Source organism: Aspergillus affinis, assembly GCF_023601865.1.
Source record: "Aspergillus affinis strain CMG 70 chromosome Unknown NODE_11_length_483380_cov_85_280398, whole genome shotgun sequence".
Classification (NCBI taxonomy): Eukaryota; Fungi; Ascomycota; class Eurotiomycetes; order Eurotiales; family Aspergillaceae; genus Aspergillus; species Aspergillus affinis.
Window position 1 is genome coordinate 151,889 of NW_026515792.1, and position 27,838 is coordinate 179,726.

General features: G+C 51.1%; 8 protein-coding genes across 8 annotated transcripts; 4 read left to right on the forward strand and 4 right to left on the reverse strand.

Moving 5' to 3' along the window:
* Positions 1-108: 108 nt before the first annotated feature.
* KD926_000982 (uncharacterized protein) lies at positions 109-1,241 on the forward strand (the record flags this gene model as incomplete). The annotated part of the gene is made up of 2 exons (XM_053096530.1): positions 109-424; positions 490-1,241. The coding sequence occupies 2 exons, from the start codon at positions 109-111 to the stop codon at positions 1,239-1,241; spliced, it is 1,068 nt and encodes a 355-aa protein (XP_052959362.1).
* Positions 1,242-1,899: 658 nt separating this feature from the next.
* Positions 1,900-2,924, reverse strand: KD926_000983 (RTA1 domain-containing protein; the record flags this gene model as incomplete). Its single annotated transcript, XM_053096531.1, has 3 exons — positions 1,900-2,492; positions 2,561-2,653; positions 2,711-2,924. 3 exons carry the CDS (start codon positions 2,922-2,924, stop codon positions 1,900-1,902), a joined length of 900 nt encoding a protein of 299 aa, XP_052959363.1.
* A 1,356-nt stretch (positions 2,925-4,280) lies between these two features.
* KD926_000984 (putative phosphoketolase) lies at positions 4,281-7,157 on the reverse strand (the record flags this gene model as incomplete). Its single annotated transcript, XM_053096532.1, has 8 exons — positions 4,281-4,318; positions 4,374-5,199; positions 5,268-5,888; positions 5,942-6,251; positions 6,324-6,476; positions 6,537-6,771; positions 6,848-6,922; positions 6,995-7,157. 8 exons carry the CDS (start codon positions 7,155-7,157, stop codon positions 4,281-4,283), a joined length of 2,421 nt encoding a protein of 806 aa, XP_052959364.1.
* A 503-nt stretch (positions 7,158-7,660) lies between these two features.
* On the forward strand, positions 7,661-9,264 carry KD926_000985 (putative acetate kinase; the record flags this gene model as incomplete). The annotated part of the gene is made up of 6 exons (XM_053096533.1): positions 7,661-8,043; positions 8,131-8,445; positions 8,522-8,584; positions 8,634-8,706; positions 8,771-9,151; positions 9,211-9,264. 6 exons carry the CDS (start codon positions 7,661-7,663, stop codon positions 9,262-9,264), a joined length of 1,269 nt encoding a protein of 422 aa, XP_052959365.1.
* A 10,611-nt stretch (positions 9,265-19,875) lies between these two features.
* KD926_000986 (40S ribosomal eS7 domain-containing protein) lies at positions 19,876-22,702 on the forward strand (the record flags this gene model as incomplete). The annotated part of the gene is made up of 6 exons (XM_053096534.1): positions 19,876-19,959; positions 20,054-20,117; positions 20,292-20,898; positions 21,401-21,749; positions 22,125-22,207; positions 22,336-22,702. 6 exons carry the CDS (start codon positions 19,876-19,878, stop codon positions 22,700-22,702), a joined length of 1,554 nt encoding a protein of 517 aa, XP_052959366.1.
* Positions 22,703-23,607: 905 nt separating this feature from the next.
* KD926_000987 (putative dynactin Arp1 p62 subunit RO2) lies at positions 23,608-25,597 on the reverse strand (the record flags this gene model as incomplete). Its single annotated transcript, XM_053096535.1, has 2 exons — positions 23,608-25,267; positions 25,335-25,597. 2 exons carry the CDS (start codon positions 25,595-25,597, stop codon positions 23,608-23,610), a joined length of 1,923 nt encoding a protein of 640 aa, XP_052959367.1.
* A 188-nt stretch (positions 25,598-25,785) lies between these two features.
* On the forward strand, positions 25,786-26,892 carry KD926_000988 (uncharacterized protein; the record flags this gene model as incomplete). The annotated part of the gene is made up of 2 exons (XM_053096536.1): positions 25,786-25,986; positions 26,059-26,892. The coding sequence occupies 2 exons, from the start codon at positions 25,786-25,788 to the stop codon at positions 26,890-26,892; spliced, it is 1,035 nt and encodes a 344-aa protein (XP_052959368.1).
* Positions 26,893-27,122: 230 nt separating this feature from the next.
* On the reverse strand, positions 27,123-27,800 carry KD926_000989 (actin-related protein 2/3 complex subunit 5 family protein; the record flags this gene model as incomplete). Its single annotated transcript, XM_053096537.1, has 1 exon — positions 27,123-27,800. One exon carries the CDS (start codon positions 27,798-27,800, stop codon positions 27,123-27,125), a length of 678 nt encoding a protein of 225 aa, XP_052959369.1.
* Positions 27,801-27,838: the final 38 nt, after the last annotated feature.

The following is a 27,838-nucleotide window of genomic DNA, read 5'->3' on the forward strand; positions in this document are numbered from 1 at the left end:
TTTTTTATGATCGCGTTGGCTTCGCTCCTGGTTTCTTTTCTTCTCACCTGCAAAATCTTTCAATTGTTCTGATAGTTGCATCTTGAATTTCGCGAGAAATCCTTCTTAATGATGGCTCCGCGTAAAAAAGACGTCCTTTCGACTGTCACCGACAAGACCGAGTCTGCTACCGACGCGGTGGACCGATCCGCCAGCCACCTGCGCCAGAAGACTCGTTTGGAGCACATTTCATCTCCAGCCCGATTCATTCTCGTTGTGGGCAGTAGTTTGATCCTCAGCTCTACCTTGTTCACCCTTTCCTCGAGCATCACCTTAGGCGAACTCGGTGGTGTGAGCAAACACCTCGAGGAATGGTGGGAAGTTGGGGGATTGATAGTATGGAAGGCCGTCGAGGTCGGATTGGCCTGGACTCTAGGATTTGACGGTGAGTTATATCCAATTACTTTCAATGCCTTAACATTTTGCAATTACTGATCATGGCAAAAACAGGCCGAGACGTGTCCTCGTTCATCTTCCTCACCCACCTGCCCACCTATGCTCTACTTGTATCTTTCTACAACATCCGACCCACCACCGTTCTCGCCTCGTACGCCATTATCCTCTTCTCGACCTCAATCACATTCATTTTTCTCCGCAAACCCTCATCCGTGCATAACCTGTCCGGCGCCCCGTGGGATGCCGTCTCCAACCGGTTGATCCTCCAAGACCGCGCGACCACGATCTATACCACCGTCGCGGCGACGGCCATTTTCACCGTCACCCTGTACATCAGCTACGCCACCTGGCTCCCAGCCCAGCTCGTCCTCCACTTCATCAACATCCCCGACATCAGCGCCGTACACGCTGGCCCCGCCGGTCTCCCCGTTCTCTTCGTCTCTCTTCTCCCCGCCGGCTGGGCCGCGCGAGACTTTCTATTCGCGAGCTCCGCCGGCGCACTGGCATCGAAATCGGACTCTACCAAGAAATCTCCCTCTTCTTCCTCCACCGACCGCCAGGGCGAATATCTCATTTCTACGATCTACCGCAAAACATGGGCCTCCTTGTCCGCCAAAACGCGGGTCCTGGTTTCCCGCACTTTCGTACTCGCCAGTATGTTGGTGGTCAACACCATCGTGCAGGTAGCGGGCACCATTGACGGAGTTGACATTGAAGGCGCGTCCGCGTGGGGTTCCGTCTGGGCTGTTGCGACTTTCATCGTGGCTGGGCTCTTTGCCTGGATCGAGGCCATCGATGGCGTATAGCCACCATGACTACGACCACCACTAACACCACCATGTCTAATGATTCACGAAATACTTACTTACGTACTTATTGGACTTGACTTGACCATCTGCTTGTGTTAATTCAGCAAGGCGCGCGTGCAAGGAAACAAAAACAAAAAGGGTATTTGTGCTGTTAAACGAGTTACGAAATATGGGAAAATACGGATAAATCGATCATGTCGATTTACTTATTTACTTTCGGACACCTTCTCTCTTGTTATCTGTTTTCAATTACTCTTTCTTTCTCTCCCGGGGGGGGGTTCTCTCTCCCCTATTTTCTAGCGTTACGAGTCTACGCCTTATGGAGCGAACATTTTATGTTTTCTATCATCTGTGCAAAATGTTATTTGGCAGAGGAAGAAAGGAAGGATGGTTATTTGAAATCTATTCTATCCTGAACACCAACATGACCCATGACTATCACAAATTTAATCCATAGTGAAGCCCTGTAACACGCTTGCTATACATCTGTCCACCTGTAAAGCTCGAAGCCAAAATATCGAACCGTAGTCTAGGCCAGATGTGAAAAAAAAAAGAAAGTGAATAAAGACCAAAATAAACAAAATCGGTATCTATGGACATGAAATATGTAAGAGAAAAGAAAAGAAAAGTATTAAAGAAGGCCGAGAAATAAGAATTAGCGAAGTTCCACATCATACCCATCGTGGGACGTCAACTCGCTCGAAAACTCCATCGACTTGTTGTGCGGCATCAACCAGCCGGGATGGAAGATGTTGAAAACAGTCACGGCAAGAACCATCATGGCACCGTCCAGCGCAATGAAGTACCGTTCCGTAGTGATCAGGTATCCGCTCCAGCCCTCGGACAGCTCGATGGTTCGGTAGATACTCCGAATGTAGATGCAGATGACGGAGAACACCATGGCTCCGAACAGGGGGTAGATGGTACCGGTGGTATGGCGGAGCAATTTATACTTGATGCAGCGGCGGACGAAGTCGGCGGCGCAGACGACGAAGACGGTGATGGAGAACATTTGGAAGACGATGCCGGCAACCATGATGTGCGTGCCGGGAGCGGTGTTGCCGCCGATTTTGTCGGACTCGGAGGAGGCGATACCACCGCCGATGGCTTGGATGACGAGGGAGACGACATCGCAGGTGCAGAAGATCCAGAGGTAGAGGTTGGGGCTGAGGATGGAGGATTCGCGACCTAATATTTGGATGAAGCGGCCAAGGAGGACGTAGATACCGGCGGTAAAGAAAGTCGGGGCTATAGAGGAGGGTATGGTTAACATGTTGATCGGTGGGATGGTGATCTGGGGTTGTCTTTTATCTTACCGATGATCAATGTTGAGATCTGCATCAGGAAAGCATTCGCGTTATAGGGACATTCTGCAGACCACGTACGTCCGGCCCAGCCGATAATCTCCGCTGCACGAGTAAGTCAATTTCTGCTGTCTAAGTTGATGACCGCAAAGGATTACATACTCAAACACCCAATACTGAACACAACGCACCACCAGTTCCTCTTCCAGATAAATTGAACGGTGTGGGCGAGCATCGAGAGACCGAACAGTACTAGAAATACAATGCCTGCTGCCAGCGATGGTACATAGCCGTAAGATGTACCCAGTCCTGCAAATTTGGCATGGCAGCCAGTTCTCAGCTCCATTAGCTGTTCCTGAGATAATCCGCTCGGCATGGTGTGAGTCTGCGGTCGATGAGCACCAAATCCTTAGTCTTGATAGTATAGGTATAGTCGAACAGGGCGTCCGGCAGCAGTAGGCTGGGAACAATCAGAACGCGGGAGCGAGTCGGACCTGGGAGACTCTAATATAATGTAGTCCGTAGAAACTAGAAAGTGACTTCTCCACAAGGCGGCGAACAAAGTATTAAGATTGTAGCCGCAACTTCCAGCAAAGATCAAGGAGTGGCCCAGCTATGAATTTAGCTTTGACATCAACCGCGCATAATCATACGAAGAGAAAAAGAAAGTAGAGAAGTTTGCAGATTCGGACGAGACGACAAGGAACTAAAATCCAAATCCTCCAAAATCAAACCTAACCCTGAACCAAGCACACGCCTTGGAACACCGGTTGCCCGAACAGAATCCCCTGTCGGGGTTCGGATAGACACAAAATTTTTGACTCGTCTCTCGCGTTTGCTTTTTGGGATTCCCAATCGATCCAACGGTACAGCGGGGGCCTCCCGCGAAACGGCGCATTCTGATTGCGTCGCCACGAACAAATTACCATTCGGGCCGTCGTCAGAGACAAGGTCATTCGGCAGAGGGTTTGCCAGGCCCCAAAAATGGGTTCCCCACGGTCCTGACTGCTCGCAAGGTCCGCCCGTTTGGGTTTAGATCGTCCGCGAGCCCCGAAGTCCGAGAAACAGCAGGCCAGGCGGATCCCATGTTCGCTTCAGCCTTTGCGAGGATTGCCAACATCCGACGTCCGAGTGCCTGGCGAGCTGGGGTGGAGTGAGAGGTCCCCCTTAGCCCCATTATTCTTTTCGTATTCTGGCCAGCTAGAACAGCCACGGTGGTCCCGTTCAGCGGAAGTATTGATATCAACGGCCAGATTCGTGTCGGCCGGCCGACAACCGCCCGTCGGAGATATTATTAGGTGACAGCAATGATGTCATAAGCGAACGAGCCAATCGGCCTCAGGAAGCTCTCGATGGGCATTAAGTTATTAAGACCCTTTAACCGTCGGGTGGATGCATATTCTTGTGTCGCGACTGACGCGGGCGATGTCTGAGAGTCGAGAGTTTGAAAGTCCAGACTCCAGACTCCAGACAGGGAAAAGAAGAAAAGGGACCGTGACAGCCTTGTCCGTTTCAGGCCGCATCACGTCAGCTGCCGCTAGTCCCGATAGGGCACCATTTCGGCCTAAGGCAGAAAGCACCCAAGTCCCAAGTTTGAGTCGCAGAACTCTGAAACATTGGATCTCCCCGTTGGACCTGTCGATTATGGCTACGACTGTGGCTATGGATACGATCGACATATACAAATGATTCATATTAATTAACGATTCATGACAATCGTGAAACTATCACCTTACTTGAACTCCGGCATATCATATACGCCCACGGGGTCTGATGTATCGTTAGCAATGATCCGACGCGATTGAGCGATTGTGCTGGTACTCACCTTGCAGATTCTCCAAAATATACTGGCGTGTCCTCCCGATGTTTTGCGCCAGCTCCGACGTCAGCTCCTGCTCCTGAATCGAAACCTTTTCATTTCGCTTGGCCCCCGCCTTGATGGCCGTCTGCGCAACGTGGTACCGGGACACCTGGTTCAGCAGCATCATGTCGAAGGGGGTCGTTGTGCTTCCCTCCTCCATGTACCCCTTGATGCTGACGCGCTCCAGGCGTGGCCGTCCGAACAGCAGTCCCTGCAATTCATTAGGATATCCGTGGTAGTTGAAATGGATGGGCTTGTCGGGTGTGAACAGGTTATCGAAGGAATCCGTCGACAGCGCATGAGGGTGAGAGCCCTGCGTTTCTAGGATCATGAGGTCCGTCACGTTGACCACGCGAACTCGAAGCGCCGGACAGCGTTTGCGCAGAATGGCAGCGGCGTAGATGACTTCGAACATCACTTCGACGCCGATTCCGACCAGGACCACGTCCGGATCAAGGCCGTCGTCTGTGCTGCAGAACTTCCAGATCGAAGCACCGGCTCGGCAGTGGTTCTCTGCTTCTTCGGGTGACAAATACACAGGCGTCGGCTGCTTCGCACCCACCATCAGGTTGATGTAGTTCTTTGACTTCAAGCAATGATGCAGCGTTGTCAAGAAGGTGTTGGCGTCGGGTGGGAGGTATACCCGGGCTGCGGTCGGTTTCAATTTGAGCACTGCGCCGATGAACGACGGGTTCTGGTGAGAGAAGCCATTGTGTTCCTGCCGAGCCCATGTGCTAGTCTCGATGTAATTGATGCTAGCTACCCCTTCGTGCCATTTCGTTTCCCGAGCCTGGTGGAGTTGATGGATGGTTAGATGTCATACGATGCATCGACTAGTTGGGCAAAGGAGTCACTTACCATCTTCATGAACTTGGCATACTGCACCATCATCGTGTGGACAATTCCCAGGAAGCTCTCGTACGAAGGGAAAATACCCACTCGGCCGGTCAAGGTGTAACCCTGCAGGAAACCTTGGCACAGATGTTCGCTCAGCACCTCAATGACTCGGCCGCCTTTTGCGTTGGAGAACTGATCCCACTGGAAATTCCTGCCTGAGTGTTCAAGTGCAGCGTCTAGCTTGTTGCTCTCCAGCTCATCCGGGGAGAATAATCGGATGTTGTGGGGGTTCTTTGTGAAAACCTGGTCGATGAGAGCGCCGATTGCCTTCATTGCACTCTGCTGGGAGCCCTTCTCGACACAGAGATCTCTCCATTCCGGAAGGTCAAGGGGTTTATATGACTTGTAGGCTTCGGGGCGCTGACCGAGCTTCTTTGATTCTTCTGAGGGGATGATCGATTTAACGTCTTCAACGATGTCTCCAAATTCCGTGAATAGATCCTTTGGACCATACGAGGACAGCCACTTTTGAAGAGCTTGAAGCTCCTCCTTGTCCTTTTTGGCATTGGGAAGAGGCACCTGATGTGAATGGAACGATCCCTCAATGAACTGCCCGTGCAATTCCTTGGGTCCCGACCAGCCCTGCGAGACGATATTAGCTCAAGTCGTTGCTCTGAAAGAACCGACAGGCATACCTTTGGTGTTCGCAGAACAATCATCGGCCATCTAGGCTTCATGATTGGTTTACCAGAGCGCGCAGCCTGCTGGATCTTGTGAATTTCACCGACGGCCCACGCGACTGAGGAATGAAGGTCGGCATCGATGTCATCGAGGTTCTCAACAATGCGGACTTGATAGCCATACCCGGTGAAGAGGGTGACCAGTTCCTTGTTGTCCATACATCCGAAGATTGTTCGCTCGCTGATCTTGAATCCATTGACGTGTAGGATGGGGAGGACGGCCCCTGACTCTGCAGGGTCGATGTATTTGATTGCATGCCATGACCTATTCTCCGGATATTAGCAAACAGGTATACATTTGGCGCACCGCACTCGTGAGAGGGAAAAAAAAACCTACGTGGCTGTCGGTCCTGTCTCCGCCTCTCCATCTCCGACCACACACGTAACGATCAGGTCGGGGTTATCCATCACCGCGCCAAACGAGACCGCCAACGCATATCCCAACTCGCCTCCTTCGTGAATGGCACCTGGCGTCTCGGCATTGATGTGACTGTCTCACGTTAGCTACAGCCCAGCACATCCCCCGAAGCTAGTGCGAGAAGAAACAAACCTTGGCAACCCAGCCGAAGTGCTAAAAGTAGAAATGAGATTCTTCAAACCCTCAGCATCGCGCGAGTACTGCGGGTAAAACTTCCCCAGCGAGCCCTCAAGCCACAGACAGGACAGCAGCGCCGGCGCGCCATGTCCAGGGCCCACAACGAACAACATGTTCAGGTCATGCTTCTTAATGACATAGTTAAGATGGGAATATACCAGAATCAGACCGGGACACGTTCCCCAATGACCTGTAGATGGCGTGAGCAACCGGTTACCTACGTTTCGCCTGGGACTTCCACCACTTCCACACCCAGTCTCACTTACCGAGTAATCGCGGTTTGATATCCTCATGTTTCAAATCCCGCTGCAGGTATACATTATCTTGCAGGAAAATCATTGCTAGAGTGATAGATACAGTAGTCAGTTACCTGAACTCCGACACAATGAACTCAAAAAGAAAGACAATCTCACCCGCTGCGATATAAGCAGCAGCACGACGAAACTTCAACAAAGCATCGTTCGCCGACTGATCCAAACTCGTCTGCTGCAACTGCACCTGCAATTGTTCCACGAGATCCGGGATATGCGACGGTCTGGCCTTGGGATTAGGCCGATCGATGACTTCTCCGGGCATATCTGGTAGGTAGAAGTGGATAAGATAAGGAGTGGATCGGATTTATAGTTTCCTCTTCTTTCTCTGTCTCTCTTGTCAGTTGTAACGTGTAAGGCTGTAGGGCTAGTTATCAATTGATTGACAAAGTTCAGAATAAAGCCCAGAAAGAAATGATACTTTTAATATATTCAAGCTAAAATAAAACCATGGTTTACGATGGCCGTTGGTGGATTGAAATAAGCCAAGTCGAGAAGTTGTCGCCTTTTACGTCACACTGCAGTGACATCACAAGTTGCGCTCTTGACCCGGGAACGCCGGATTGCGAACAACAGGGAATCTTTTTCAATCAGATCAGTCCATTTTTCTCTTTCTTTCTATCATGTTTTATGGTCTGAGCTGGTTTCTAGTCGACGTGATTTAATCTAATTTACCAAATACCAGTTACTCGGTTTTCTAATTCCCGCTGCTGTACCTATAGCAGTGTATACTATACTCTCCTCATCCCCCCCCCCCCCCCCCAAAAGATGCCACCAAAATCAATACTCGCGGTGAACGCCGGCTCGTCCTCCGTCAAAATCACCTTCTACACATACGAGAAACACCCGCAGGTGATCGCCAATGCCCAGATCTCGGGGATCACGGCCCCACCGCCAACGCTGAAGTACTCGCGCGGCTCGAACAAACACACCGAGGAGCTCAAGGATTTATCCATCAGCACTCCGCAGTATGCATTCAAGTTGCTGCTGCAGCGGTGCTTCGCGGATCGCGAGCTCTCCGAGGTCGCGGGCAGTGACGATCTCGCATATATCTGTCATCGAGTGGTGCATGGCGGGGAGTTCAATTCGGCCGTGAAGATCGATGACGAGACGTATCATCATTTGGAGGAGTTGGAGGATTTGGCGCCTTTGTATGTGTGAACACTATGCGGGTGGGGGTTGTGGGAAGAAAGAAAGAAAGGAGACATGGATTGAGCCTAACTGACGACGGAGCTTAGACATAATTTTTCAGCCCTCGAGATTATCCGATCTTGTCGCAACGAGCTTCCCTCCGTCACGAGTATCACTTTCTTCGACTCGGCGTTCCATCAGACGCTTCCTGATCATGTCAAGACGTACCCGATTAACCAGGACGTGGCGAAGGCGCATAAGCTGCGCAAGTACGGGTTCCATGGGATCAGCTACTCGTATATCCTGCGTTCTGTGGCCGAATTCCTCAAGAAGCCGACGGAGCAGACGAATATCATTGCGATGCACATTGGAAGCGGGGCTTCGATGTGTGCGATCAAAGACGGGAAATCAGTGGATACAACGTGAGAAACATCTTTATATATCTGTTCGATGGAAAGGGTCTGGCGTATGCTGATTTTTCCCTTATCTGGGGTCTAGCATGGGACTTACCCCATTGGCCGGATTGCCTGGTGCCACGAGAAGCGGTGATATAGATCCATCGTGAGTATATTCTGATCAACGTGAGCATCCCTTTCTAACAGAATGCTAGGCTCGTCTTTCACTATACCAGCGATGCGGGAAAGCTGAGTCCCTCAAGTACCAAGGAGATGCATATTAGCACGGTACGTCCTGTTCCCTGTCCATGGCAAAACATCAGAGAGTGCCGGACTGACTTATCCGCGTTAGGCCGAGGAAATCCTCAACAAGAAGTCAGGTTGGAAGGTTCTTACGGGGACAACTGATTTCGCGCAGATCGCGGTCGAAAACCCTCCCAGTCCCGAACATAAACTTGCGTTCGACATCGTCACCGATCGCATGTTGGGCTACCTGGGGAACTACTTCCTGAAATTGGGCGGGCAGGTTGACGCGGTAGTCTTCGCCGGCGGGATCGGCGAGAAGAGCGCGCTTTTGAGAAAGACGCTGGTGGAAAAGTGCGCATGCATTGGCTTTGCGATTGATTCTTCAGCGAATGAGAAAGGCCCGGTGGATGGTCAACCCGTCACAGATATTTCATCAAGTGGTGCCGGCAATGGACCGCGGGTATTTATTTGCCAGACTGATGAACAGGTAAGTGCCCGAGGATGAATCCTCTTCATTTGATGCCCCTGCTGATAGATTTGCTGCAGTATGAGATGGCACACAACTGCTTCGCAGACTTCGGGACAACCTCGAGCTCATGAGAATGTCCCTAACGCGAACTGGCTTCACCAAGGATTAGTTGTGCGGAGCCATTAAGTATATATTGGCAATTAATCAGTTTTTCATCCTTCTCAGATGGCGATATACTGCCTCTTTCCCCCTGCGTAGAATCTATGGTTTCATGCTCGAAGCTTGGCAATGCTGTCGCTGTCATTCACTACTGCATGGGAACTTGTTGGCATCTGACCAGCATTGATGATAGCCTCGTTCAGCTTCAATCGATTGACGCGAGACAACTTGAATCCCTAGCTGCCAATCCACTCATGCTTTCTCTCGACATGCTCAAGTTGACGGGGACACCATCGGGAGTGAATGAAGGGGTATACACCTTGCCATTAGACAATGGTCCATATGATTGGTTGGAGACTGTTTTCCCCACTACCCAAGGAGTTCATCATCGGCTTGCAACGGGGAGGCGAATCTCACTGGGTATCTGGGAATAGCTCCATTCCTGTGAACCGCTCGGCTGCACAGCACGGTCTTCACATGATGCATGGGGGTGCTTGCGGTGAAGAAGTCACCTAAATCCCTGGCATAAATACATGCTAGTCTAAGCATCGTACTTTTTGCGCGAACACCACGGAGGCTTGCAGAAAGGCGAAGCGATGCACAGACCTACGCCACCGGCTTCATTCGGCAGTATTGCTCGGAAGGGTCAAGCCTGCAGAAGCCAGGCCCATTCACCCTTGGGAGATCGATGGTTGATTGTTTGATTGATTGACGGATCGTGGGTGCAGGCGTACGGATGGCGATTCCCCTTCCTGTCGGTGGAGAGATCGGGGTCGTTGATTCGTCCGGAAGCCCTTCCGTCGATCACAACATGCTTCTAGGTTCTTTGTGACCTTCCAGGTTGTTGGGTAAGTAATTGATGCATCAGGTGCGGCTGATCGATGAAGACAGCAGTATGCAGGTTGGTGGGTGGCGGCTGCAAGAAGTCTAGTTCCCCCCTTTCTATGGCTGCAGCTGCATGATAATCATCCGTCAATGCAGCTCAGATCCTGGTTGGTATTGATTTTGTCGTACTTCGTAGGTTTGATTGAGCCTTGACCAAGATATTCCCGAAGTTCCAGCCCTTCGGTGGTTGGCACCCCCCCCCTTTTTTAGCTTCTCTTTTCGTTCTTTCTTTTCTGTGTTCCATGACGCTGGATCAACACATCACAAACATATCCAATAATGACAGATCCGATCATTCCATCGCACGCCGCCTTGGTACCGACCACAAATTCCGAGTGATTTAGGGAGATCAGCTAGGCCGGTGTCCAATCAAGACGCTTGGACGAGTAAAACAAAGGCTGATAGCCGCAAGGGAGATGCGATACCCGGGCTCTGGAACAGATTGTTTGCTTCGCCGGGGGTTTTGCTTCTCCAGCCTCGGCCAACCAGACCTGTTTCTCTAGTCCTGGTACGAAGTACTGTCAGTGTTGCGTTCTTCCGTCCCTTCCCCGACCGTCCAGAAGGGATCCCCCTTGGATCGGACACGGAACAAAGTACCGAGGGTCCGGACTTTGTCTAACCCTAAATATATAGTCTGGACAGGGATCTACGAGCCCTGGGAATGGCCGATGGTGTGTGCCGTGTACGAAGTTCGGGGAAGGTCATCCTTGGTGAATCCTGTTTAATTTCGCGCTCGCTATATCGCATTTCGTACGTCCAATGAACGCGATGCTGAGTTCGATGGGGAAGGCGTCTGTATTTGGGGTGTTGGATCAAGCCCACCATCGTCTTATTCGGGGGGACGCTAATAACAAGGGTGTATCGTTCCACGTGTCCCCCGAGATGCCTAGCGAAAGACAACATTCCAGATTCTAGACTGGCAGACTAAATGACGGAGTGGTTTGTGTTAGTGAAGAATTAGTGTCCGTTTAAGCCTGAGGGTCATCGGAGAGGAGCTTCGCGTGTCCACGAGGAACACCGTATACGGAGTAGGTTTCGCCACGCTGCAACTAGAGAGCCCTTTGAGTCTTTGACATTTGGTATTTACCGTTTGAGTGTCTGAGACGAGACTAGAGCGAAGACGACGAGACTATACGGTAGTGTGCATTAGAGGGACTGATGATCGGGGATGAAGAAATGAAGAAGAAATGAAGAAGGAGGGAACGTGACCGGGCGCTTATCGGGCGGAGGGAATGCCTGACTGGGCAGGTCGACAAGGACTGCCTCCTCGGAGGACAAAATCTACTCCGTAAACAGTCTTACCCAGGTGGTGTCTTCTCCGTAGGAGTATGGCAAATGCCGTCTAGCATGGTTGAAAGGAAGGTAATTTAATTCTCTCCTACTCCACTCTCCTCCACTTCATTCTCGCCACCGATGGGGCGGCGGAATACCGCGGCAGGAGGGTCCTAGTTGCCCAGCCACACTCTTTATCCATTATTATTACATACTACCTACGTAGTATACTGTATTTTATGGCTATGTTTTTTTCTGGTCTTTTTTTCTGCCATGAGATTTTGATTTTCAGTTGGCTTGAGAGTGCGTTTGTCTCGTCTCGCTCATGACTGAAAACCCTAGGGTTGGCTGATGAGCGGCTTGGTCGGCGCGTAAGCGTGTTTCATGCCGATGGTAGAATTACGAAAGTACAGGATAGATGGGTGGACAGGTAGATAGACAGATAGATAATGCGATAAATGTACGAAAGCAGAAGCGCAGAATGTTGATTGTTAAGATGAAACCCCTGGATAACCTATCGAGACCGGCAGGATTTCTCAATAGGAGACGGCGTAGCAATCGGTTGATTGCCGACGGATGGCAAATTGACATGTAATCCGGTGGATATGATTAATGGTACTGCTTGCGATCTTTCATTGTTGGAAAGGGTCTAGATAGCTCTTTTTTTTTTCTTTTCTTTTTCTGTCTTTCCCTGCCTTCTCGCTGTGATGGGCATCCGTTATGGATGCTTATAACAGCAATCCAAAAGCGTATTGACAATGAACGAATCCCGATCCAAATTTACTCTATACGTCAGGATCACCTTGACAGCTTCCATTGGATTCTATTGACCATTCCCGGGCAGCAATCAATCATCCACAGAAGCAAACCCATGAGTATCCATAACCCGGAGCTTCCAGAACCTTTCTAGAAGCTCCATCCGGACGGAACTGTACCATGGTTCTGTCGCGGATCGTACCATCCATGGGTCTGATGGAGTAAGCAAGCGAGAGAGAGCCAGAGAGGATAATGAACGAGCCGGACGACTGGATGTGCCATGAAAAAATCTTTTTTCTTTTTTTCTGTGGTGTGGCACCGTGACTTCCGTTATTGAGGATCCCTAGGGCAGAAAGGTAAATAGCCTCAGCTACCAGGCCTAGTAGCATAGTCGATCAGAGACTAGGGTGTACTTACAGAGTAATTCGGAATCCTCCCAGACGTAAACCAATAGATTACGCCTAGAACGCGACTAGAAAGCAGAAACTGGAGCACGACGGGAACAAACCAGGAACCGTTGGGAATTAGCATGTTTGGCTGGGGACGGTCTGGGTTCCGCTTCCGCCATTCCGCCCGTTAATACGGCCTAATAAGACGCGATGCCAGTCGGGATTCAGATGGGTCGCTCTTTGAAGTTTGAACGTTGGAAATTATTCGAATTACTGTACTCCGTAAGGTAGGATCCTGATCTGATTGTCAAACCGGGACCGGAGACGGGAATTCCCAATCGATCGGTCCAATGGGCAATGGCAAACGACGACCCAGGAGATGGACAGGTCAGCTTGGCCGATTCCTACGGTAACCATCACATCACGCCAGGCGAGGTCGGTCTATCCGCTATCGTCGCAGAGGACAAACCGTACCAAACATTGTAGATGTGCGTGTCCGGGTATCCAGGCAGTGCAGGCACAAAAATGAATCATGTCAAAGTTTCATCCAATCTACCTGACTCACCTCCATCTCGGCTCGTTGCATTAGTCGCAGCTGCAAGGTTCCTATTGAAACAGGCCCGACGGTCCGGTCTGGGCGCTCTTCCTGGTTTCTCACATGGCCTCTATGTGCCGCGTAAACGTCGGTAGGGTTCATGTCTGTGTTCATGTCTGTGTTCCTGTCTGCTTGTCAGTCTGCTAATTGGTTACCGGGTTCTGCAGCCGATCACCAAGGGTACTAAAAGATTTAAAGAATTAAGAGAGAAAAAAAAAATTAGAAAAGAAAGATCTACAAATGGTTTGTGAAACCAAAGCTAGGAAGCAAACCGAGGGGATCTGATCGCAATCCATAATGTTGTACCTTGCAGAAGTATCGGATGATGGTTGTCTGGGTTGGATCGGGGATGCAGGGGGCCAAAGAGAAAATCGACCAAAGGGAGCTTGTGCGTTGCTTGCCCGATGAATTAGGTTTAGAACATGTAGCAAAGTGATCTGTGGCTGGATTTCGCCTGGTGTTTGATTGCGCTTCCTGCAGTTTCGGACGGAAACGACAGACGTATGTATGGACGTACTTTTGGAATGCCATCCTTGGAGTATTGGTCGCACATCTGCATTGACGGGTTCCTGGTTCCTGGATCAGTCACATTCTCGGGCCATTCCAATTTCCTATTCCATGACCAAACGACAGGGAACAAGGAACATGGAAAGGAAGAGAGGAAATATTGACTACACCGTAAATGAATCACTTCCCACACGTGCTATCGATCAAAACCAGCCACCTATCACATCGGACTTTTAACACTCTCGCTCTTTTCCTTTCTCTCATACCCTCATATGCAGGCCGCTTCTAAGCAGCGACTAGACATTCTAGCAGCCGAGAGAGAAAGGGGACAATCCAATCCCAAGTCCAATCCGGGAACGATGGGCTGCAGATGATCCACTCCGTTTGTAAGACTTTGGAGCCTCACATGCAAGAGGCCACTAGGAACTCCGCCGCGGAACTGCAGCCGGGGGATTTTAGCGTCGAAGCCACGGGATGGCATTCTGGAAGGGAGGGAGGAGTGAATGTTTGACGGCCGGAAAGATTGAAGGGTTTCTTTTCTTTTTATTTTCGATTTTTAATCTATTTCTTGTTCAGTATGGAGTAGTATCGCCTAATTCTTTTCCCTAACACCCGTCATCTATTGGCCTAGAAGGGGCCTAGAAGATGATCAATCCTTCGATACGATGGTGGCAGGTACCGTGTTAGGCCTTAACTCTTAACAGCGAGTGTCCGTAGATCAATCAAATTACCTGACGGAGTACCCAGCATCCTCTCGAACCAAAGTCGTAAATGGAGAACGTCAATCGGACAGAGATCCATTTGTCGCGGTCTAGTGACTTCCCCGATGGTCGCGGGGGACAAAGGTCGGACAAGAGGGACGCTAGAAAGACTAGAAGCCTGCGAGAAGAATGCTGGAATTTTTATTAATTGGCTCTGAATACGTGAGTGGTAAGGTACAGTAACAGAAATAAATCAGTAAATAAATCAAAATAATAAATACATTACGGAGAGGGTGTGGTGGGCCGGCTCTTTGATCGTTTTGAGTAGGAGGGATCCACTCCCCCTTTTGGCCAGAGGTTGATTTCCTTTTTCTTACGGAGTATGTCGAACCTTCCACACGAACCCCGTCTCGGTCTCATTTACCCTTTCTCATCTGTCGTTCCAGAATCCGAGAACAAACAAACAAGCGAAAAGTTATGGCAACATTTGGGGTAAGACACAAAACGCGACCTGAATCTAGGCGGTGGCATAAATCAATCAGGAGACATGGTGGAGCCTGGCTAGCTAGGGAGGAAAATCGAATCAATAAACAGTGATCTTGGTGATAGTCTCCCGAAGCTACTTCCGCACTACCGCAGGTACCAGACGGGAAGCTTCTGGATCGCTTCCAGTTCAACGCTAGTATGCACTCTGTAATCTTTTCCGTCGTAGGTACCTGACATATCAAACATCGCGCCACAAGATTTTCTCGCTTTTGCTTTTTCCCTCTTCCCTCTCTCCTCTTCTTTATTTTCGGAGGACTATTGATTTCCCGGGTGATACAACAGAACCAAATCTCCTTTTTATCTGCAGTCAATCAATCAATGATAAACGGATGTTGTGGCAAGGCTTTTCGCAATAACGACGAGTCCATCAATGAAGTGGTACTTTTGGTCCTTCTAGGATCCAACCTACACCGTACGAACTACGTAGGTACTTATGGCGTTGGAAAGAAAGACAAGAAAAAAAAAATCCAGAAAAGACTGGGTCTTCCATTTCGATGAGATCATGCTGCATCAGGTTAGGACTTAGGACACAGTACTGTGTACCTAGAACAAAGAAAGGGTTTACTGCGTAGGAGGCACACCATAGGGCTTCTGTTCTGGGGACCGCTATCCATCCCGGGCCCCTGACTCTCTCCGTCTTTTCCATCCAGGTCCCCTACTAGGGACTAGTAATCAATACACCACGCGAGAGCAATCGAAACAAGCCCCCCAGCGGTGTTGGTTCGGATCCATCCGCGGTTTCTGGAGCGGCTGCTAATTCCCCACCCACACCCTACAACAGGCCAGTCGCCGCGGTTCGAGAAGTCGGTTCTTTCGTAGCTTCTAACTCTTGTGGAGAGAGCTCATCCTGTTTTCCCATTTCTGAGTGGTGGTGAAAAATTTTCTGACGCCATCGATTGACATTTTATTCATTGCTCGGCGGAGACGGGAAATTCTGCGTGCTGCTGTCTTGCTGACCTACGAAGTACCTCCAGTACACAGTAAGACATGATGATAACTAGATGCCTCGGCGTCCCATACTCCAGAGTCGGGCCGGACGTTAAGATGCTAATTTCCGGGCTTAGATATTATATGACAGAGGCAGAAAGGGATTTGTGATAGAGTAGGGTGTAAGCCCCAAAATACAGAATAAAATCAGCTGAGGTGAAATGAAGACAGGGGGGCCAAAAGGAGGAATGATGGCAACAGGCCGAATATTACCTGTTCCATACCTACCTGGGTAGGTACCTTTCCCTTAGGTGGTACTTCTTGAGTAACCGATGTATTGTACGGTACGCAGTTGGCTGGCTGGCCCAGGGGAGGTAAATTGGTACGGCAGCCGTCAAACGTTAGAACTGGAACTTCCCCATCGACCTAGAAAAGAAAAAGAAAGGGGGATGGAAAAATGGATGGATGGATCGCATCCACACAGCTTTCGCGTACCTTCCCCCCGGGACGGGCGAGCCACTATGCTAAATTGAGCTCGATTGCTATTTTTTTTTTAAAAAAAAAATTATCTCGAAAAATGGATTTATTATTATTATTCTGGTAATTATTATTGCTGTTTTTTAATATTTATTTTATTTCATTCGGGGGTTTAATATTTTTTCCTCTCATTTTCTGTTCTGTCAGTTCTCTGTTTCTCTCTCTCTCTGTCTCTTTTTTTTTTTTTTTCACCTTGTCCTTGTCACTGTCTTTCTTTTAGTCCCTCTCTTCGATAAAAAAAAAAATAAATAAAAAAAACCAAAATACCCCAAAAATATCAAGATCCATAATAATAAAAAAATCATTTGCTGATCTCACCCAAAAGTTAAAAAAAAATAACACAAGCCAGCATAGTAGTAGGTACGTTACTACATATATCAACGAACCCCCTTCAAGATCTGGCCTAAATTCTTCATCATTTCACTCATTCCTTAAACCAATTAACCTTACACCCTTTCCTCCTTCTACTCCTCCCTCCGCCTTTTCTTCCTTCCGTCCTCTCTTCTCTCTCGCCATCCTTCCTTGAGTCCTTGTTTAGCTCATTCTCTCTGACCGAACCTCCATCTTGCCGCTCTTCAGTACCGCGGTGACGTTGTCAAAATCGACTTCCTATCCTCCCTTGCCCCCTCCGTCCGAGCTTGTTTTCTTTTTTGCCCGGACTAAACGAAATTGAGTATCGCGGCAATTCCCCTTTCCAGGATTCAAACCTCCTTGCCGACTGCATTAGCCTCTGTGTCTCGGTCGCCGGATCCTGATCAGATCGCGCTCGATTCAAATATTATCTTTGCACGCCCCTGTACGAGTTGGAAGAACGCAAAGGCCAGGACAATTCAGAACAAAGACCGTCGAAGCGCCTAACGTCGAAAAAGAAAATATAAAACGTCTCCCAAAACGACCTATCAATTGTTTCCTGAGATCCACACTGCCTCATTCTTACGGTCCAACTTCTTGGTTATTCAGCGTCACATTCCTACCCTACAGATCTACTGTTGTCGACCCCGGCATTGCATAATTCTGCCTGCTTTTTACCCAGCGTCTGTGCTGTGAGCACCCTTAATAAGGATCGCCTTTCCGATCTCAACTGCAGCTGCATCATCTGCATCAATACCGCCTGTCCTCGTCTGGAACCTTGGGTACCTCGCTAGTTCCTGCTGCATTTGCTCTGTCGGACCGCACAATAATCGCGGTTGTTGATTTTTCTGTCCCTTTGCTTGATTAATAAAGGGCTCGACTCCTTGTATATTTAATTCTCTTGTGAGTTCCTCTTTCCACTCCCCCAAACCCATCTCCGAGCTTGTCTTTCCACTGCCTAGCCTTCTCCTTTCCAACCAAAAACCCTTGACATCTAACCAATGGCTGTCTTTGCAGAATCTGCTATGATACTTCGGGATCTATCGGCCTTCAACATGGGACGAGGTGCCTACGATACTACGGGCGTCAAGAAGCCTGGTGCTCCTCCACCACCGCCCAAATGAAATCCTTCGGTGCATCCGCCAACCACACGATGTCTTTTTTCTGTTCGTTCGAGCGAAACGTTGTTTGTGGTTTTCCTGGACTGGAGTCAGGGGCCTCTTGGAGTTCACGCATATTAGATCAAAGCGCGCTTCTTTCTTGTAAGTTCACCAGCCCTCAAGCGGTTTCACCTCCCTTGCGGATTCACGTTGCTAACATCCAACTCATAGCTTCTGTAACATTACTACTTTTCCCTGCTACGCTCTACGGTTGGGCCACCTCTGGTTTCGGATCTATAACTTTTAATACGTCTTCGGCTATCTCGATTATCACCAGCGCTCGAGCACTCCGCCGTCTATTTTCATTCGATCGATTTTCCAATTATTTCCCTTACGCCATTTTAATCTTACCGACATGAGCCCGCGAACAGGTGTCCAACCTATTGATCAAAAGTTATTTCTTTGTGTTCCTTTTCAGCTTTCTATTTTTCTTTGGGATCTACTTTGTTTGGCGTTGGGTATAGACAGGATGGGGTTTGTTTTCTTTTCGTTTCTGTTTGGGATAAATGGGTTGAGATACCAACACTAGAACCTTCGACCTCGCGGTCACATTTCTTGATTATTTTGCTGCTGTCTCTTCGGATCTGGCTCTTTTCGTGGTTGATTGGGCATGTGAGACTTCTTTTTGCGCCTGTATACTATTTCTTGTTCTTATCACAGCACATTGAGAATGAAAGCAGGTGTGCATTATTGGAAATCTAGCGGGAACTCCGTCCGTAGATCCTTGCTTTTTCTTCTGCGATTCTTTTGTCCTTCTCTGTAACCTTCGTCGCTAGTCCGCACAAGCCTTGGATCGGTCTGGTTCTCAACCGGATCCATAGGTCAGTCTCCGCCGTTGAATGATTGTCCCTGGGGTTGGATGCCGGGAGGGCACAGGGCGTCTCGGCTGTGATTTGCCGGCTTTAATTTGAGCAAGCATTATCTCGGTGGACCCCAGTCGACAATCACGGTGTTCGGACATCTTGCATGTGCTTCTTTACTTGGGCAGCTACGGGATCTACACAAATCATGTAGTGCAACGTTGGCCAGTATGACACGACTGGGTACCAGTGGCAAGGGTTTCCCAACCGCTGTCCTTGGGGGGGGGGGAAGGGGGCCACTGGCACGTCATAGCATTTGTTGTCTTCGTTGGCGTCCGTCATTCCGGAGGCCCAGGGCCGAGATACATCTTTTCGACCGTCGACGGCCCGTTCGATGGACATGCCGCCAATCAGGCGACTGTGCTGAAGAGCGGGAGGAATTGATGTATCGCATTTTTCACCATGAATCCCCAAGGCAGGGGGAATGGGGTCTCAAACGCCGATGAAATCGACGGATGCGAAAGAGTAAGTATACCTTACTCTGCCTACCTGACGCGGCGATGGAGTCGGAAGCGGGAACCGTCCCGTGACTGCCCGGGGGGAACGGCGCTAACTGGATTAGGCGCCACGGCCATTTCCCGTGGACAGGAAGAGTCTCTCTCTTTAGTCCTCTTAGTCTCTTAGTCTCTCTTCTCCGCCTCGCTGGGTATCTATCCTTAAAGCACGTTGCGACGCTTTGTACCTTACCTGTCCACCGCCATTTCTCTTGGTACTGGTACGTTGTACTCTCGCCCTTTTTGTCATTTGCTCCCTTCCTTCGTCATCATCGTCATCTTCACCCTCATTGCTCCAGTGACAGGCAGCCAAATACCCCTGCTCGACAAGCTGACCCGATCGATCAACTCGTGTTCCGGCTGACGTTTCGTTCCCAGGCTACCTGGAGTCTTTCGCCTTTTTTTTTTAATTCCCGCCTTTGTCTGGTTTTATTCGAAAATAAAATCCTATTATTGACCTATCTGTTGCGGTCAACTTTTAGCCGCCCTTCGCGAGCTGAAATTTCCCCTCTTCGGATTGATAATCATCACCACTCTTGCTGGCACGGCCTGCCAACCCCATATCCTTAACCTCCATAGGCACCTCGTTGGGCTTTCATCGTCATGTCTGAGTCAACCAGCACAAATACTCCGAAGCCGAGTAGTAGCGTCAAGCTTGTACTTTTGGGAGAGGCGGCCGTTGGAAAGGTACGGCCCGAGCTGTTTCCTTTTACCTGCCCCTCCGTTGTACACGAGTAACCTGGAAGACTGACCCTGAATGAATTGTTGTTTTGGAAAATAGTCTTCGCTCGTCTTGCGATTCGTGAACAACGACTTCCAGGAGAACAAGGAACCGACCATTGGAGGTAAGCAATGACTCCCAGCTGTGAATTATTCCCCGATGGCTATGACGATAGAAGCACTCTTGCGGTGTTTTTTTATTTTATTCTGGCTGTCATATTTCCAAATTCTATTGTCCCCCCGTGCCTCTCCCTCCCACGATGGCTGTGCCGACGCTGATGTCATACCTTCCCGTTCAGCCGCTTTCCTCACCCAAAAATGTTCGTTGCCTACCCGGACGATCAAGTTCGAAATCTGGGATACGGCCGGTCAGGAGCGTTTCGCCTCGCTTGCCCCCATGTACTACCGTAACGCCCAGGCGGCGCTGGTGGTTTACGATGTCACCAAACCCTCGTCGCTCACCAAGGCGAAGCACTGGGTAGCTGAGCTTCAGCGACAAGCCAGTCCCGGTATCGTCATCGCCCTTGTTGGCAATAAGCTGGACTTGACAAATGACGGAAACGAGGCTGCTGGCGAGTCGCCCGCGGCTGACCAGGACGAGGAGGCAGCCGGCGAGAACCCCGAGGAAGCCGATGCCACTCCCGGGGACGCGCGGAAAGTACCGACACGGGAGGCTAGCGCTTACGCAGAGGAGGAGAGTCTATTGTTCTTCGAAACCAGTGCGAAGACGGGCGTCAATGTGGTCGACGTCTTCACGGCGATTGCCAATGCCATTCCCGAGAGCAGCTTGAAGAACGGACGAGGTGGCGGCGCCGGGACCGGCCAGACTACGTTGGGCGGCGGTCGACCGGCCGAAGACTCGAGAGTGAACCTGGGCGATCGGGCATCTGCTACTGCCAAAGAAGGGTGCGCCTGTTAAGCCATATATCGCCTCCGGGGTTGTGTGTGTTTGGATTCAAGATTTCCGCCATTGTCCCAGGCTGGGTTGTCTAGTAACGGTCTAGGCCAATGGGTCTGCGTTTCTTTCGTTCTTTCGTTTTAATTCCAATATTCACTCTTCTGCAAAGGCGTGTGCAGTTGTCATATCCACGGCGTCTGTTTGTTTATTACTTTTTTTGTTCATTTTCTCTGTTCTGTGCCATATTATCTAGTTCGGTAATGGGATCTCGCCGGAGACCCGATAGTACTTTAAGAATAAAGGGGCAGTTGGAATGGAGGGACCATTTGAGAGAAGCATAGTATAGCATTGTATACGATTCCACAGAGTATGGAAGTACAGACTACGGAGGACGGAGTGCGGTGTAGACTGTAGACGGTAAAAGGCGGAGAGACGCGCAGAGAGATAGATGCCTGAGCCGACAGGCAGCAAAGGGCAGGCCGGTCACGGGATACGCGATCCCCTAAGCAGGCACGGTGGCGCTAGACCGCAACGGGCCAAGCGACCGCTAAGCGAGGCGCCGAGATCCCGATCCCACAGCCGGAGCGCGAAGTGTGAGCTGGACCTCTTTCAATCCCTCGAATTTATTTCCCACGACCACCAACCCGCGACAAGGAAGGCAGCACCCGCAGCACAGCCAGCTATCCGTCGCTCGTCTGCAATCATGGCTGCTATCAACAAGATCGCCCCTAACTCGCCGTCGAGGCAGAACCCCTCCGAGCTGGAGACCGCGATCGCCGGTGCTCTCTTCGACTTGGAGAGCAACACACAGGACCTGAAGGCTACCCTCAGGCCCCTGCAGTTCGTCTCTGCCCGTGAGGTAAGATTTTCACACAGCCTGCTTTTTGCTTTTGCTCCGCGTGTGCACGAGGAAGAGGAACGGAATCAATGCGATGCAAGATGAGAATTTGTGTGCGGTGCGGACTGTGGGGTGTGGAAAGGGACAATTTTATCTTTTTGATATTCGAGGAAGGATCCTGGGGAACCATGTCACGGAGAAGCACTGTACGGGGATTGACGATGGCACCAATTGGCAACCCTGTGTGAATGGATGGTATCAAGAGGGGGATTTCAGTCCGCTCCGCACAAATTTTGTTTTGCACGCGCCGAGTGTCCTTGACTTGCTACACTTGCTTGGATCGAGAAACATGCCTGAAGACACCACGATCAGTCATTAACGAATCTTCTTTTCTAGGTCGAGGTTGGTCACGGCAAGAAGGCTGTCATCGTCTTCGTCCCCGTCCCTCTCCTCCAGAGCTTCCACAAGATCCAGCAGCGGTATGGAATACCCTCATTCTCTCCCACCGATCGGCCAACGAAAAAAAAGAAAAACAACCCCCAAAAAATCCATGGTCACTTGACATCCGCTAGACGAACTAAAACTGACATGTGTGCCCTTCGTCCAGCCTGACCCGTGAGCTCGAGAAGAAGTTCTCGGACCGCCACGTCCTCTTCGTCGCTCAGCGCCGCATCTTGCCCCGCCCCAAGCGCTCCGCCAACTCGCGCTCCAACCAGAAGCAGAAGCGTCCCCGTTCCCGCACTCTCACTGCTGTGCACGACAACATCCTCGGCGACCTGGTCTACCCCGTTGAGATTGTCGGCAAGCGCGTCCGCACCAAGGAGGATGGCAGCAAGACCCTGAAGGTCATCCTGGACGAGAAGGAGCGTGGTGGTGTTGACCACCGCCTGGACGCCTACGGCGAGGTCTACCGCCGTCTAACCGGCCGTGCTGTTACCTTCGAGTTCCCCCAGAGCGGTCCCTCTGACTTTTAGATCAATTGAAACCTGATTTTTTCTCTTTTCTTTTGAACGAATGAACTTTCTTTTCTTCTCTTTGTGTTTTTTCCCTTCCCACTTCATCCTCATGTGACCATGGAAATCATCAGCATTTGTCGATGATCTAGGAATCAACGCGGGAAATCTCATCAAAGGAAAATAGAAAAAAGGGTTGCACATGAAGAAAAGGGGGAATCCCAATTTCAGTTTTAATTCTATGGTTGCGGATTATGATCTAAAAGGACAAACAAAACGGGCGAATTAAAAAAAGAGGGTTTTTCTTAGGTAGGAGGCAGAGAGAGAAGAAACAAAAAAAAGAGGAAATTTCAATAATTTTTTTTTTACTTTTCACAAAAAAAAGGGAAGGGAATCTTGAACAACTTTTTATTTCTTCTCTTCATCTCTCGTCTTCCGCTATGGCTGTGCTGGTTGGTCCGGGGTTTTTGTTTTGAGGGTTCCCTTGTCCCTTGGAAATGAAAAGGAATGTTGATGTTGATGTTGATGTGATGTGATAATATCAAACAATCATGATCTTTTCTTGTTCTTCTTCCCTTCCCTCTTTTTTAGCTGGTATTGCGATGGAGTAGGGGTGTCCTTTTTTTTTTTCTTTGGTCGTGTGGTTTGTTCCCCCTTGGTAAGATGAGTAGATGCTATAGTAACTGCTATGCTTACTAGTACAGTAGGTTTCCTCGATCTGTCTACCCATTACCAGGTAAACTCCCAGTAGAACTCTTCGAGGATGTCATAAGTAAATCCATATCCAAACAAAAATGGGTATTAATTAACAAACAACACATCCAAGCATCTAAACTAATTAGTGAAAATCTATACAAATCCACGCAGATGCGTATGCATAATATTTATGTACAAAAAACACACAACTACTATTTCCATATTCCACACTAAGCCGTCAACTCCTTCGAGATCCTTCCAACCCCTAACACCATCCAATACGCCAGTTCCCTCTTCACGGTATCCGAGCTCTGATGGCCACCACCGTGCTCGTCGATCTGGTTATCGGAGTCCCACTCCATGCGCACAAACAACGGGATCTCTAGGATATCTTCGTCGGGTTGTAAATTCTGTCCCGGGTCAGTGTTCTGGCCGCTCCAGTCGAGGTTCTTCATGTCGGGGAGACTGTCGTCATCGTCGGAGTCATCGTCGTCGTTGGAGTCGCTGTCGGCGTTCTTGTTCTTGTTCTTGTTCTCCTCGTAGGTGTCGTCATCGCCTGTTCCCATGAGGGAGGATTTCTGACCACCGCCTGGTAACGGACCGGGAACGACTTCGAGGACCACGGTGGTCCAGTTACGACCTTTATCCCATACTTTGCCGGCCTCGGCGACCTTCTCGGATGAGCCTGCGCCGCCGAGGGTGCCGGATCGGGAGGAGCGAGGGTCATTCACGGTGCTGGTTGCTGATGCGCTACCGCCGCCGGCACCACCGGCCGGGGTGGCACCCTGCAGGGCCTCATCCCAGACGTCGCTGTTAGCGCCGAGGTCGAATTGCGGACAGAGGATGGTGACTTTGGAGGCGACGCGGCCGGGGGTCACGGAGGGGGTAGCCAGCGTGACGCGCACGGGATCGAACATGTGGTTTTTCAGCGTGAGGAGCAGCTGCACGGGTTTGAGCGGCGGGAGAGCGTCGAGGTTCGGTGCCACCGAGGAGGTCACGGCGGCCGGCAGAGAAGACGGAGGGAGTAGCCCCGGGGTCGGGATTAGCGGTCGAAGGGTCGGTAAGGGGATGTAGCTGAGGGCAATGAGACGGATACGAAAGCGCGTCGATGACGGCTTGAATTCGGGTTTGACCAGGATGTGCTTGCACGATTTGCATCGTTTGGAGCGTTTCGTGCGGAGCAGCACCGGCAGCGGCAGGAGATCGTCGACGAAGCGGGCGTCCGGCGACTGGAAGCGTCGCTGCTCGAGCGAGGCCACCGAGTCCCAGCCCCCGTCCTCCGCTACCAAGCGCTGGATGGCGGCGTCGTCGGCGTCTGGGGCGGGCACCTTCAGCCCCTCGCTGGCGGAGATGGCCTCGCGCATGACGGGCGGCCGGGATTTGGGCTTCTTGCCGGCCCCGGGGTATAGACTGAATCGGCTGGATGAGGCGTAGAGCGACATGATCCGGTGCAAGGCACCAGGGGACCCAAGGTCAGGGTCGGACGAGGACGAGGAGACGGCGGCCAATTGATCCTTGTAGAAGGACTTGAGGGCAGCGAAGCGGGCATCGGGTGCCAGAGGGCTTTCGGGGGCCGGTGTGGAGGGCGGGTTAGGGGAGGAGACGTTGTCGAGCTGATCATCGATGGAGGCAGAGGTGGCCAGCGGGGATTTGAGATCGCTGAAGGTCTTGGACGGTTGGCGACCACGCGACGCATCGGTCATCTTGGATAACTGAGCGCGCAGGTTGGTGGGCTTGTCGAACTGCAGGCCCACGTCCAGCGTGGTCCACATGCAGTACGAGCAAGCCAGCACCCAGGGGCCTTGTTGGCTGCTGCCGGTGGCATTCTCTAGGGTCGTGACGGCCAGGGGAGCGGTGCAGACGGGACAATTGAAGCAATTGCGGGCGCATCTAGAGAGATCAGAGGGTGAGCGAGCTGTACGGAGGAGACATTCGGGGGGGGGCAGTAGATCGGTACCGGTTGCCTTCACTGCGCACCATGCTGCTGGGGGTCTCGAACAGACAGCTGGGACAATACCAGCACACAATCTCCTCGGTGATGCATCGTGGGCACTTGATCTGGTGGCAGTCCTCGCAGTAGAGCAGCTGTTCGGGCGGATACAGCGAGAAGTTGGAGCGCGGCGATCGCGGGTCCAGCGTCTGGTCGTCGTCGAGAGAGTCGGGGATGGGCGATTCGGAGCAGGGACAAGCAATGAAGGCGTAAGGAAAGGGACGCGCCATTGTTGAGAGCAAAAAAAGAGGGATCGACGACAAGGAAGAGGGAGAAGAGGAGAGAAAACGGCGGGACAAAACAAAAGCGACAAACTCCGACGTCACGCCGCCTTTGCCGTCTTTCGTCACTACGCTTTTTCTTCCTCTTTCTCTTCCTCTACTTCTCACACACTCTCCCCACAACCTCCCTTTCCACCATGCGTCGTTTACATCGGGCCGTTTCTATTCCTCTCCGGAGATCATTCGCCAGTCAAGCTCCCGGCAGTCCCGTCTGGGAGGTATTCAATCGGCAAACGAAGCATCTACAGAAAGACCGCGCCGCTCGCAATGTCGAGCAAAGCCGACAAACGGACTACATCAAGGACGAGGTAGCCCTGCGACTATGTGAGCGCCTACTAGTATGTTCTCCTCTTATGTCTACCTCAAACACAAAGAAAAAGTCCCCCATCTAACGACCAATTCCCCTCCAGGACATCAAGCGCCACTTCCCACGAGTGCTCGACCTCGGCGCCAACAGCTGCAACATCGCGCGTGCCCTCACAGAACCCAACCCCGACCCCGACGACCCCAGCGCGCCGCCTCTATCAACCAAAATTTCCGAGCTGACCTGCGTCGACACCTCCGAGGCGCTACTGCACCGAGACGCCGACCTGCCCTTCAACTCGGAGCTCTCGCTCACGCGTAACGTCATCCCAGACCTCGAAACCCTCCCCTACGCGCCCAACAGCTTCGACGCCGTGCTCTCCTCGCTCTCGATCCACTGGGTCAACGACCTCCCGTCGCTGCTGGCGCAGGTGAACTCGATCCTGAAGCCGGACTGCCCGTTCATCGCGGCTATGTTCGGCGGCGATACGTTGTTCGAGCTGCGTACGTCGCTGCAGCTCGCAGACATGGAGCGTCGTGGCGGTGTCAGTCCCCATGTCTCTCCGTTGGCGGATGTGCGGGATGTCGGCGGCTTGTTGAACAAGGCTGGGTTTAAGATGCTGACTGTCGATGTGGAGGATATCGTCGTTGAGTATCCCGATACGTTTGCTTTGATGCAGGACCTGCAGTCTATGGGTGAGAGTAATGCTATCTTGCATCGCGAGCTGGGACCCCTGTCCCGGGACGTGATGCTGGCGAATGAGGCGATTTATCGTCAGTTGCATCGTGAGGAAGGGGCCCGCGGTATTCCCGCGACGTTCCGGCTGATCTATATGATCGGGTGGAAGGAGGGCGAGGGACAGTCAAAGCCATTGGAGCGAGGGAGCGGGGAGTTGAATCTGAAGGATCTGCTGGGTGGAGGAGGATTCGAGAGGCCATAAATCATTTGAAGACAAAAAGAGTCCGGAAAAGTTCTACATCATACATAAGAAATATATATAGTTACAGTTATAGTCAGGCATAGCCACTGTACAACTTAATGAACCAGACCTTGAAGAACAGCTGAAAAGAGATAAAAAGACTATCCCATTTTCAAACCGGGAGTAAAAAGAAACGAAGACAAAATAATCTATGCACAGACAAAATAAAAGACACACATCCATCCCCTAAACTAAACCGTCCTCCGATCCGTCATGACCCGCACAATCGATCCGGTCCCCGTCAACTCGACCAACTTCTCATGCCAACTCAGCAACACGCTCATCTGCTGGCTGCCGCCGCCCTCGCCCATATTCCGGCTCTGGATCTGCGAGAACCCCGTGCTCTGCGGCGAGACCGATTTGCGCGGCGACTGGGCACCGCTGCTAGGTCCGCCGGCTGACATGCCCTTGTACCTATCACCAAGAAAATGAAGCATTAACCATCTATCCATCCACTCGGGAGTCCCTAAAGGGAGTAGGTCAAAACGGAAAGGGGCCAGAAGAACATACAAATACTTCATCAAGCAATCCGCCCTCTCATCACCTCCCTCACCGGTACAAACGCCCTCCAACACGCGCATCATCTCACCCTGACGAATCCCCTGCAACACGTCCACGACAGCCGCAAGATGGACCTCCTTGGCGCGGTCGTCGCCGCCCAGCGGCGCGGTCTCGAGCACCTGACGCAGCGCGCCCTCGGGGTCTCCGGAGCGGAGCAGCTGGCGTACCTGGGAGGCGACTCCCGCGGCGTCGCTGGATGTCGTGGGCGCGGGGAGGGTCGGCGGGAGGAGCGTCTCCATGGGGAAGTTTGCCGAGGACTCGGGGTCCAGGACGTCGACGTTGATGGTGCGGTAGTTGATTTGGGACATTTTGGCTGGTTTGTGTCTCTCCTTTTTCTTTTTGGTGG